The following is a 12,551-nucleotide window of genomic DNA, read 5'->3' on the forward strand; positions in this document are numbered from 1 at the left end:
AATCAACCTGGGGTTCTGTACTGCCAGCTCTATAATGCTGCCATTCAAGCTGTACCTGTTTTCTATAACATTTCTCTGAGAAAGATATTGAAGATTGATTCAAAGCTGGAGTTGGTGTAAGACAAAGAATCTGAGTGACACATGCAAGAGATTTTGTTTGCATAAGGATCCAGTGTGTGCAGGTAACACTCCTGGAATGGGCATTAAATGAGAGGGCTTAGGGCAACTGCAGCTGCTTTGTAGTAAATTAAGTAATAGTACCTGTATCTTTTTCTCATGGTGGTTATTCTGTTCAGAGGTAAATGATCCAGAGGAGCATTTCCACACCTAAAAGTAAATGAATATTTTAAAAGGCTCAAAAATATGAATATGAATACACACGATGAAAATGCATTTTGAGATCCTTACTACCATATATAAGCAGACAATAATGGATACTTATTCCTGGCAAAATTTTGCATATTCATGTTTATGTAAAACATGCTGCTTCCACAGGCTGATTTTTGGATGTGCTATAAAAATCTTCTTTATTTTAGAAAAATGAAAGAGACTAGAAAAAGATTCCTTTCCACACTCCCCCAGTATAAAGACTATTTGAAATTGATATCCCAAGGGTGGCTAAAGAGTAGACACACTTTAAAAAGCCACAAAACAGGGGTGAAAACTAGGGAAAAATATGTCAGGCCACCAAATATCCACACAAACCAATCTCAGTGTTCCTGTAGCTTCCCTGGACAGAAAAATTCCACTGCCATACACCAGCTACAATGTCTGCAGACATTAAGATAATGTTTGCATGATCAAACTATTTACACTGTCAAGTAACTTTATTTAACACTTGCTCATGTGTATTTTGTGATATTTGTAAGTATGCCTAACTGTAAAATTTCAACAATCCATCTGAAGCTGAGTAAATAGTTTGAAGGGTAAAAGCAGTTCATTTTTAATGGAATAATAACAACAATGAAAGAAGAAACCACAAGGAAAATTCATATTATCTGAGGCCCATTCTTCCCAGAAGGTTTTCTTTCTATTCCTTTAATTTTTTTTTTCTTATCAGTCACTGCCAAGGAGAAGAAGTGAACAACTAAAATAAGATTTAGAAATACAAAAACAGTGGGGTTAGAGGGCGTGTATAAAGTCACTCTCATGCACTGGAGTTTACAGCATCAGGGTGCTAGGAAATGACTGCAATGTGAACTGTTTTGAAAGCTGGGGAACAACTGCAAGCAGGACACTAGGCCTGGTTTTCTTTGAACAAACAAGTCCTCCTAACATGATGTGCATCTTGGGAGGAAGGAAAAGCAGTGTTCTCAGTGCTGCTCTGCTGGGCTGTATTTCCTCCCTCCCAGGTAAAAGAGAAAAAGGTTCTATAGCTCTGAAGCCTGATCTTGCAGGTATAAAGTCTATAAACACCTTACAAAGGCACCCAAGAGCCATACATTCAGCACCCTCACAGGACTGGAAAAATCCACCACATTACCAAAGTACAGGTAGCTGTAGTTTAATGTGTCAAATACTGCGCTTTGTGTGTTTCATTCTGTAATGAATTTTGCAGTGCTGTTATCACCATTTATACTGGACAGAGCCTACAGATAGAATTTTGTACTTTCCCCTCCTAACTACAGACAAAATCTTTTTGCAGTATCAACAGGCATTTTAGCCTGTTAGCACTAAAACAAGAGAAGTGCTCACAAGCCCCCCAAAAAAAGCACTGGGCAGACAAATCTCTTTAAAGAAGCCCAAACAATGCAGGAAGAAGTTGGAAAATTGCAAATCAAAAACCCTCTAACAATTACTCATTTATCTAGCATCAGCCAGCTGACATCTGGTTAATTCATACCAGGCTTAGGCTAATTCCTACATAGCTGGCAGGTTTGCAACTGAATTCTTGTTTATCTTTAAGATTCTTTTAATATTCTTGGTTTGCTGAAAAAATACACAGAGCTGGGTGTTCATAACACTTGCGAAAGCTTTGTTCCCAAGGCATCGATTTGAGTAACTTTACTAGAAAAGAATGGCTACAATTCCAGGGGTGAAGCTGTCATGAAGTTCTCTGGAAAAAGGAACCTACACCCCACACTCCTAAGAATAACTACAACAGAAATGAGGTGCTGTTTTGTCCTGAAGGAAGACTAGTTTCAGTTTCACTCCAGTTCCTAAATAAAGTATTCTAGAAATACTTCATGGCAGTGTGTCATTACAGCTTTAGTTCGTCATCAAGGCCAAATTAGTGCAAGAAAATGTCTTAAGTCTAAGCTGAGCCAGGACTGGAACCCTGGTGGAACACAGGGTAAATGCATACCTCATCCTGCAAATGAAGGAGCGCCTGGATCCCATGCACATTCTCATGGAGGACTGCTGGCCTTCTTTCTTTACTGTTCCCGTCTTCAAGTCCAGGATTCGTCCTAGAAATGCCAGGGAGAGCAACTGGTGTTCAGTACATAAATTTAATTCCATTTACTAGCAACTAAGATAACAAGAAATTAATGAGCTGAATGCCACTAGCCCAGTTAGGGGAAAAAAAAAATCTTGATGCTGGTCTCACAGGGGAGAATCAGTTATGTGCTGGTTTAACTAAAGATTTCAGCAAAGCTGACTCTGAGCCACAGGAGTGATGGCTCTTTCCTCAGCTGGCCCAAGACCAACTTCCAGGGCAGAGTCAAATGCCTGGAGGCAAACAAGGCAATGACAGCAGGCACAGCTTTTGACTTGATCTGCTTGCTCCACTCTTTACAAGAACTGTGGATAAAGCAACATTTACCAGTCCCCTGACATCTGCTCCTCTTCCCCTGTGCTTGTGCCTACCCAGAACACTCTCACCACAGCACCACCTCAGTCACAGCTGTCAGGATGGGGAGATGCACAAAAGACCAAACTTCTCTCCTTAATGATGAGGTAGAGGATTTGTCACAACAGCCTTTGTGCTGGAGCCCTTTTAAAGCTGCTAAAAAACTGACATGTCAAGAGCATTTCTAAAGTTTATTTTCAGATCAGTGAGATGATCTGATTCACCACACAGCAACACAAGCCTGTGCAAGGTTCAGGGCCAGACCCTGCTCCCTACAACTCTCAGAATTACACACCACAGGCACAGCTTGGCAAAGGGATGACAGCCACCAAGTCAACTTGAGAGAGGACACGAGGGAGAGAATGCATGCAAAGGTATGAAGGGGGTAACAGATTAATTTTTCATTTAAAACAGAAGATTGATTACTACAGACACTACTCAGACTCAGGATTTGAGTATCACACAGAATCCTTCTGCTTATCTCCAAAGAACTAACAGAAGGGATTTTCACATCTAAAGCTCAAGTGCTAAGAGATGACTACAAAACCCAGCACAGACTAGAAATGACTCACTGGACCAGATCCACAATGCTCAAGGCTGGATGCAGCCACAAAAGTGACAGTCGGCCAGAGAAATGCAGTGGAACAGCTGCCAGGCTCTTAGATGACAGCCACCAGTGCTGACAACACATGGCCATGAACAAACCCACGTGTTTAAGGTGGGTATCTCTCAGTAAATGAAACCATACAAGCCTAAGTCTTTACTGTGGTACCAGTAGCCAGGTTTACACAATATAAGGCACCTATTCTGTCTGTACTGAAGAAAACATGCAGAATACAGTCAAAGTCTCCCTGACCAGACTAACCTAAAAGTCTCTGTCCAAAAATGAAGTTCTGAAATAAACCTACTGCCAAACGCTAAGTTCAGAATTACTCTACCTCTAAAAATTTACTTCCATCCACAAATAGGAACATCATCACTACATAATACTTTTGAGATAAGGAACTAGGCAGCAGTATTTCAGTATTAAGGAATACTCCAGGTAACTCCTTCTGGAGGAAAGCCACTCCTGCCAACAGAAGGTCAGACCTCACTTGGTGTTAACTCCAAGGTATATCTCAGATGGTTAAGAAGTCAGCAAGCCTGGGGAACAACTCCCAGAGGTGCTTCAGTTTAAAGCACTGGGCTATGTATTAATCCTGGTCTATAATTCAGGTGTGAGCTGGGAAGAAATCACACCACATTTCCCAGCTCAGCTGTGCTGGCCCCACGATGCAGGATGGATCTGAAGTCTAACACACTTCCCTCCTGCACTGGACAGCCTGTCACATTTTCTATAGCCAAAGTCACAGTCTGTTTCTCCATCCCACCAACTAATCAGACAGTTTAGAGAAATAAAATACCATCAGGCTGGAGGCAATCTCATTCAGAAATGAAGGCATTATACAATAAAGCACATAACAACAGGATATATGTGCAGGATCTAAAGCTGACCATGTCAACAGGCCAGTCAAATCAAACCAATAAAAGCAACATTCTCTTAGGACAAAATAACTTTGTCATACACGCAAACAAAAGAAAAGTTGTCTTCTGTGCACTTTCTTTTTTCATTCCAATGCAAATTCTTGAAGAGACACCAAATATTAATCAAAAAGCACTGACAGTGAATGTAACTCAAACAGCCAACAGAAATTTATCTGTTTTTGTTATCCAAGAGCATCTATAACAAAAAAAAAAAAAAAAAAGAAAAAAAGAAAAAAGAAAAAAAAGATATTTCACAATTACGTGGCCACGAAGTCTAAAATTGCTGACACATGTTCCTTTTGTCTGGAACCCCCAACAACAAAAGCCAGAGTTTTTAAATTTAGCTTTTTGTTGGCAATGTCTTTGAAATATGTACCAGATAACAAATAAGAGTTCTAAATTTTGCCCTGACTTACAAAATCACTGCAGGGGGTATGTGAGTCAGAGAAATGTTTTCTGTACTGATACTATGACAAAGCTCTCTCTGCAGCTTGTTTCAATAGTCCAGCATGCATATGTCAACCTTGTAGAGCTCTAATAATATACTACAGATTCTGAAATAGAACAAGCAGTTTGTGTCTCATCTGTTAATAGAATCTTATGATCAAATTGTATTAAAAAGAGGAAGAATTACAGATTAAACATGGCTAAATAATGATATACAGAATTATAATGAATTATAGATTATTAGACTAAATCAAGCAAACTGGCATAAACTGCACCTTAGTCACACTGGCAGCTCAGCTGGTATGTCCTGATGATAGCTCTGTCACAGAATTAAAAAGTATTCCTATCTCTGCTTGTTCCAGCATCCTCAGTGATATAAATGCTCATTTAGGTTTCTCCATGGGACAAACACAAAGCTCTTGTGATGCTGAACTTGGAAATTATATTCTTATTAATAAGAAATGTTCTAGGATTCTCTGACAACTTCTGTTAACTGAACAGTGCATGTGTGTGTTTTTTTAAAAATTTCTCATTCTAGTTTCTTCAGAAGAGCCATGTAACAGCCCAGTGCCACCACCAGCTGGATCCTTTACGAGCTTCCCCATAAACTGTTAATTGCATGTAGCTCATTTTCATGTTAAACTTTTCCCCTCTCCAGCTCCAGACACAACCCTGCGATGCAGCAAGTGCAGGAGCCCTGCAGTGACTGACACTGCTGTCTTATTGCCCTTTACAGCAGCTGCACAACTCAGAGGAAACCAGAGTTTGCTCTGCTGAGAAAGGGAAAGCAAACAAATGAGCAAAATGCTGATTAAAATGGGTGCATAAATCTCTTTGGCTGGTCTGGGTATGGTTGATAGTTTGTTGAAATCTCCCCACTACAGTCCCCATCCAGAAGGCAGCATTGCTTCAACTTGTAATAAACCAGCTGCTCTCCAAGCAGGAAACCACTGTGTGATCCAGGAACCTGATGTCAGCTGCTGTGCCAGGAAAGGGCTGGCACGCAGGCACACGGAGCTGAGGACAATGGGCAAGTTCATTATTCGGGTAGAATTAGAGAAGCCACATAAAGCTCTTACCAGGAAAGAGATAACAGATTCAAGTACTGAGAACATGTGCCAGAAACATTTCCTGCAGGGTGTTTTTCGAAGATGCTCGAAAAACATTCTCATGATGATCAAGGGGCAAATGTTCACGTTGGCACTGATGTGTCCCTTGCGTGTGCAAACAGCCACTGGATTATGCACAAACCTTCCCCTTTGGGTCTCCAATTTCTACTGAGAATGTTCAAACTTGTGTTCTGTTCTTGCAATGCTTTGAGATGAACCTAAGCCAAGGATTGGCCTGGGCCTACTGAAGTTCATGGGGCTTCAAATCTGGGAATTTGGCTCAAATCCACTTTCACACAATAGCACCAGCCTGTTAGAAAATGTTCCTCCATGTTTATGTAATGCATGCTAAGGTTTATAGCCTGGTAATCAGACACAGTCTGTTCTTTTTACATTTTTCAGGTTTGGGGGGTTTTTTGTGGGGTTTTTTTTTTGGTTTTTTTTTTTTTGTTTTGTTTTGTTTTTTTTTTAAATTCAAAACTCCATAAACTTCAACACCTAATTCTACCACAAATGCTTTTTTCTCTGCTGGATCCCCAGTTCCTAAGAATGCTGCAGTCTTTAAATGAAAGACACGTTGTTACATAAGCACATTCTTCTGCAAGGATTTCAGTGCAAGTTGGAATGGTTTGGTCCAAAACAACCATACAGTGCCCACATCCAGTCTGCAGCAAGCAAAATCCCAGCTCATAGATCGCAGAAGAAATTTGGTTTGGCCTCATGTGCACAGAAATACTGCTGGCAAAGCACATGATACAATTTTCCATTTCCGACTAACTCATCAGTAGATGGACTCCTGTCTTGCACAGAACTATGGATCTGATAGGGAAACAGTCTGAATTAACATATGGACTCTCACCTTGACCTCAATACCTTCAGTAACCCAGCAAGTTTCACCTTTTAGATGATAATGTCTTGTCTTACAAAGAAGAAGTTAGGTATTTCATAATTACTCTCAGCTACTGATTGTCTACATATTTCTTTCCAGGAAAAATAAAACAAAGGATAAACTAAGTTTGGGTTGGACAAGATAACAAAAGATGACTTTGTGTTCATCAAAAATACTCCACAGGCTGCTCAAGGAAGACAAACAGAACACAGGAATACTGCACCCAAAAATCCTTATAAAAACTAAAACCATCTTTATCTTACTATAAGACCGGAAAAAGCAAGAGCAGGATGAAGGAAAACAAGAAGAAATAATTAAAAATAAAAACAAAGTGATGATCAAGGTACTGTTGTTGCTGAACACAGCTCCAAATGTAAGCTCATCCTCAAACTCAAGGGTCAGAGAACAAAGTATTTCTGTGATGATGTTCTGTATTAGTACACTAAGTCCTTAGAAAAGATCAGCTTTGACTACTCTACACTTTGCAGAGAATCAAGATCCAGGTCACTGTTTGAGATAAACAGTCAAGTTAAAGAAGACAAGGTGAAACTTTTCTTGAAATTGCCATTTATCAGTTTACACATATGCATTGACTACTACTTACACCAACTGAGGTGCTCAGCTGACAGAGCTCTTCTTCAAAACAACAGATGCATTACAAATACATACACAAAACATCTCCAATAAAACTAAACAGCCTAAATTTGATCAATTTATATTAAATTACTCTTGATAAGCTTATGCCAGAGCAATTCTTCTGCATTAATTCAACAATTCAAACAAAACAAAAAAAATTTACAATGTACGCCTCACAACTGTAAGGGATACAATTTTATCTCATGTTTAGTGCAGCTCAGCAAGTGCTTTAAGCTCGATTAAGTGTAATAAATATATATCCACCCTGTGGATTTCGATAAAAAATTACAGAACACATTAAGAATCACAACTGCCTTGCAAACACAGCATTTGAAGACTCTCCTTCCAGGAACTCAAGTTTACACAAACCAGAAGAAGTTTGTATATTTGGCAATATACAAATATTTGTATATTTGGCAATATACAAATAGAACAATATACAAATTAAAAAAAAAAAAAAAACCAAAACATGGACAGCTTTTTTTTAGCATTCTGGGGTTTAATATTTACATAAAGGCAAGGCTCATAAAAGCAAAGACTTACCTACCACACACATACCCAGAGTACACACCAAACAATGCAATCCTAATAAAACTGTACTGACAAAAAGTGCATCCCTCTGCCCCCTCATCGAGAGGAAAGCAAACACATGAGCAACAGGAACAGCATCAATACTGAAAACACAGGTGAACTTAAGACCATCCTAACTTAAAATGACAAACTAAGGGGAGAAGCTCATGTGCTGGTTTTATCCTGCAGCAGGAAGCAGCCCCATAGCCCCACCCCACTACAGTGCAATACACTCATAAATAAATGTATCAATATACAAAATAAATAACTGGCTTGGAGCACGGATTTGCTGCTAGCAGACATCACAGCAGCTTCCAGAGGACTTTGACACCTCTACTGTCATTTTAAAGGTGAGGTCACTGAACCCAAAGGAATGACTTCTGCCTGCCTGCAGACAGTCAGCAGCAGAGGTACAGCTAGGAACAGGGTCCAAGCTCACATGACTGACAAGAGTTCTCAAAATGCTGCAGCTCTAGGTAAAAATACTCAATAACATAATGCACAGTGATTCTCAATAAGTCCATATAAATCTCATGACACCTATATGCTTAACAGGGCACATCAGCTTAAATTTATGCTTCCAAGAGAAGACTACAGGCTGAATGTCCTATTTATATGCAGTAGTAGCCTCTGGATATATCAGTATAAAACCTGAAACAAATTAGCCCAAAGACCACGAAGATGCTCAGAGGGCGGGAGCACCTTTGCTATAAAGGGAGGGCTGGATAGTCCAGCCTGCAGAAGAGAAGGCTCTGGGGTGACTTTAGAACCCCTTCCAGCACCTAAAGGGAGCCTCCAAGACAGACGGAGAGAGATTTTCTACAAGGGCATGGAGCAAAAGGACAATGACAAATGCCCTTAAGCTGAAGAAGGGCAGGTTTAGATTGGACATGAGGAAGAAATTTTTCACTCTGAGCGTGGCAAGGCCCTGGCACAGGTTGCCCAGAGAAGCTGTGGATGCCCCTTCCCTGGAAGTGTTGGATGGAGCTCTGAGAAACTTGGTCTAGTGGAAGGTGTCCCTGCCCACGGCAGGGGGGGAGCATGGAATGAGACTTCAGGGTCCTTTCCAAGCAAAACTATTCCATGGTTATAAATATAAACCATCAAAGATCACTCCCCTCACTAGCCTAGCTTCTCAGGGGGATTACTTGAACCTCTCTAAATATGTTAAGGTTTACATCATCTAATTGCAAAAGGCGTTGTATAAGCATTAGAGTCAAGTTATGACATCCCTACAATAGAATGAAGAGTTGATCCAATCAACAGCAAAGTTTAAAAAAATAAAAAATAAGTAATGCAACTGAAATGCACCTATTTTTAAATATCTGTCTGTTCCCTACTTACCAACTGGAGACACTGACCCACAAGGGGGAAATTGAAAAGCTTTCTCACCCCCTCTTGTTTTTCAATAAGAAACCCCTCATGTTACACAGTTGTTTGCTTAATACAACTTGTTATTACAAAAGCTCACGAGGCTGAAAGGTCCCTGCTGTGCCTGCCTTCATGTTTGACTAACCAGCCTGCATCATGTCATTCTCCACAGTGTTGGGCAAATATGCATCATTTTAATTAAATTTAAAAGGAAACTATGTGAGCTTTTGAGCCTTGCTATTCAGTTAATTTTAAGGGACTATCTGAAGGGATAGTGTTGCAGATCACATGCAAGTCTCTTTGCTGATGGACCTGGAAAAAGTGGACTTGAAACTGGAGCAAATAATTCAAAACATATGTTGAAAGTTAAGTTAGAACACACAAAAAAAACCTCAAAAAACCAACCCATAAAACACTTTAACCAAATGTATTTTGAACTCTCAAGAATGGTTACTGAAAGTATGGGGCACATTCAGAATATTAAGTAAAACAGCTTATTGAAGCCCATACAGATCTGTAGACATAAATACACAGCATCTATCTGTGATCTGTGCAGGTGTTTTCATTCCCAAAACAAGTACCTATGACAAAGTTCATGGCTCCATGATTTAAGCAGTTAGGGTAGCCCTTCTGTGACAAATATCAGAAGTACCTGAAGGAAAGACTGAGCTGGAGAAAACTATCCCAGTAACACCTGTACAAACAGCTCCTCAAAAGACAGTTGGACTTTTTCTAGAAAAAGGGATGGAAACCCCAGAAACTCCAAAGCACCACCAGCAGATACTCCCACGACAGATCAGCCATCCAAAATAACACTGGAATACGTAATTTATTCTTTTACCATTCACAGCTGCAAAACAAATCAATACACAAATGTTGTAAGTAGCTTCTAAACTAACCTATTTGCTTCACTTGGATGCTCAACAAGAAGCTTTACTGAAAAGCCCTTATGCCAAAAAAGCTTCAGCTCCTGGCATTCTATATTACTTGTACTTCATTATCAAACTCAAGTAACTGGGATTTATGCTTTGTTAGTAAATATTGCCTGAAATCTGGCTGTGGTGACACACCATGGAATAGTTCATTAGAGGAAATAATGACCACAAGATGACCTTGTAAGATACATTGCTGTGGACAGAATTAAATTTAAACACATGAGAAGGGAAAGAGAGGGAGGAGAAAAAGGTGCAAGGATGCTGTCTGGTAGTTTTTACGGGCTACTTCTTTAGATCAATTAAGTAAGGTATGTGGGGCAAAACTCCCATTATAGGTTTTAATTCTCTTTTTGAAGACCAGACACTTAAAAACCACATCCAGAAGTCTCCACACTATGAAAATAGAAAGAAGAATGTTTGAAGACGTAAGTTCACATCCCAGGACTGCAATAAAACAGATCAAACTAAAGAACTCTGCCCACCCTGGCTGTGAGCTGCCACATGGGAAGCTTTTCCCTCCACGCAGCTCCAAGCAGGGCATCAGAGAGGAGCCAGTGGAAGCTGTGGTTTCAGCAAGCTGGTGGGAGGCCAGGGAAGGACCAAAGACCAAGAAGTCTTTGCTGCCACAGAGCAGCTAAGGATGGAGAGATGACAGCAGCACGGGATGAACCAATTTTATGGGTGGAATATTCCTACACACAAGGCACCCCTCCTCCCCACGCCTCCCTAGGCTGCTACTACAGCTCAACACCAATAATAAAATATTTCAGTGCCTTGTACTGACTTCATTGAGACAACACAACAGTCAAAGCTCCTGTTCCACAAGGCAGATGTTAAAGCCGCATTCTCCCAGCATCTGTTGCCATCAAAGCACTGAAGAACCTGAGAGGGTTTCAAGTTTGCCAGTGCCAAAACCCTCCTGGCACACTTGGACTGTTTTATTGCCAATGAGTTAACCAAGGAAGTTGTTCAGGTATTTGTAAAACTCCAGTATTTTTTAAAGGGGGGAAACCCCCACTAACTCCATATATCTCATCGTGTTTAACAAAACAGAGGAGGTTGAACAAATATAGAACATTAAAGAAGTACCCACAACCTTGAAACCCAGGAAGTGAAAGTGATCCAGTCCAACATCTGTGATAACAGACCCAAGAATGCAGCAGCTTCCAAGTGGGAAATTCAAGGTGAAGACTGACTAGAAACAGCAACCACAAAACCCAATTGCATGTGCATGTCCAAACACCTGAAAATTCACCCTAAAAGCATTCCCTAATGCTAATCAGGTGTAGTAAGTTTGTCTCAGGAGTACCAGGCTAAAGTTGTTTCCTTGTTTTGGTAAAAGCATGTACTGACCTCTTTAAACCACCATTATAATTACCAAAGTAATTTTAAAAAAATGCAATTTATTATCACTGCTTTTTCTTCCAGTACTATCCACCCAAATGGAATGTGTCAGCAGCGGGGAGACCACAGGTCACTGTGTTTGTGTAAGAGTTGCTTTTGAACTGCTTTCTACATAGTTGGCTTCTCCCAACATTTAGGATTCTTTCCTCCCCCAACCCCCCGGAAACAGTCCTAAAGACCAAAGGAAAACAAAATTCTCTTGGAATGTCTGAAAGATTAAATGTACCATACATTTAAAATATGTTCATTTGAAAGTACCAATTTTTTGAGAGCTGGCTGTTTTTCTTATTTCTGTTGACTGTCCACTGTGTCAAAGGGCAGGAATGGCACTCTAGGATGCCCTATAGTCACAGGTTTCTTGTTTCCTGACCTAATTCATTTATTTACAAACAGAATGGGGATGGAAGAAGCAGGACATTCATTTCCTCCATCCTGCAGGTAAAAATCCTGCAGGCTAAACAGACTAAAGCTGAAAATCCACAAATCCCTGTGCTTGGCACTGCCCATGTTCTAAGGCCATCTCTGGCTGGCACTGTGACCTTCCTGCTATGAAAACAAGCACTCCACAAAAATATGGGCAGGTCTTTTTCTCTGGAACAACAGCACAGCAATGGGCGAGTGTGGATGGAAAGTCTCACATCTGAAACATCCTCTTCACTCTCAGCAATGCCAGTGGGACCACATAACTCTGCTGAAAAACAGGTATCACATGATGATTTGGTAGTTGTCAACAACAAGGCAAACCTCTTTCCAGATTTCACACTTAAAAGACAAAAAGATGCCTTGCCAAAATGGGCTTTTTCTACTGTAAAAACAGACTAGAACCCAAAATATGCTGTTCACATCAATCGCACATATACATTCTATACATGGCA

The 12,551-nt window shown here is 40.3% G+C and overlaps 1 protein-coding gene across 2 annotated transcripts in view; it reads right to left on the reverse strand.

Moving 5' to 3' along the window:
• The window catches only part of ARNT2 (aryl hydrocarbon receptor nuclear translocator 2), a 95,053-nt gene that overhangs the window by 38,061 nt on the left and 44,441 nt on the right, over window positions 1-12,551 (reverse strand). For both annotated transcript variants that reach the window (XM_041418941.1, XM_041418940.1), the window contains 2 exons: window positions 2,306-2,408; window positions 262-327 (listed from right to left, as the gene is read on the reverse strand). In XM_041418941.1, the coding sequence (XP_041274875.1) occupies window positions 262-327; window positions 2,306-2,408 (169 nt within the window). The remainder of the gene's footprint in view (window positions 1-261; window positions 328-2,305; window positions 2,409-12,551) is intronic.

Source organism: Onychostruthus taczanowskii, unplaced genomic scaffold (genome assembly GCF_017590055.1).
Source record: "Onychostruthus taczanowskii isolate IOZ18803 unplaced genomic scaffold, ASM1759005v1 scaffold6, whole genome shotgun sequence".
Taxonomy (NCBI): domain Eukaryota; kingdom Metazoa; phylum Chordata; class Aves; order Passeriformes; family Passeridae; genus Onychostruthus; species Onychostruthus taczanowskii.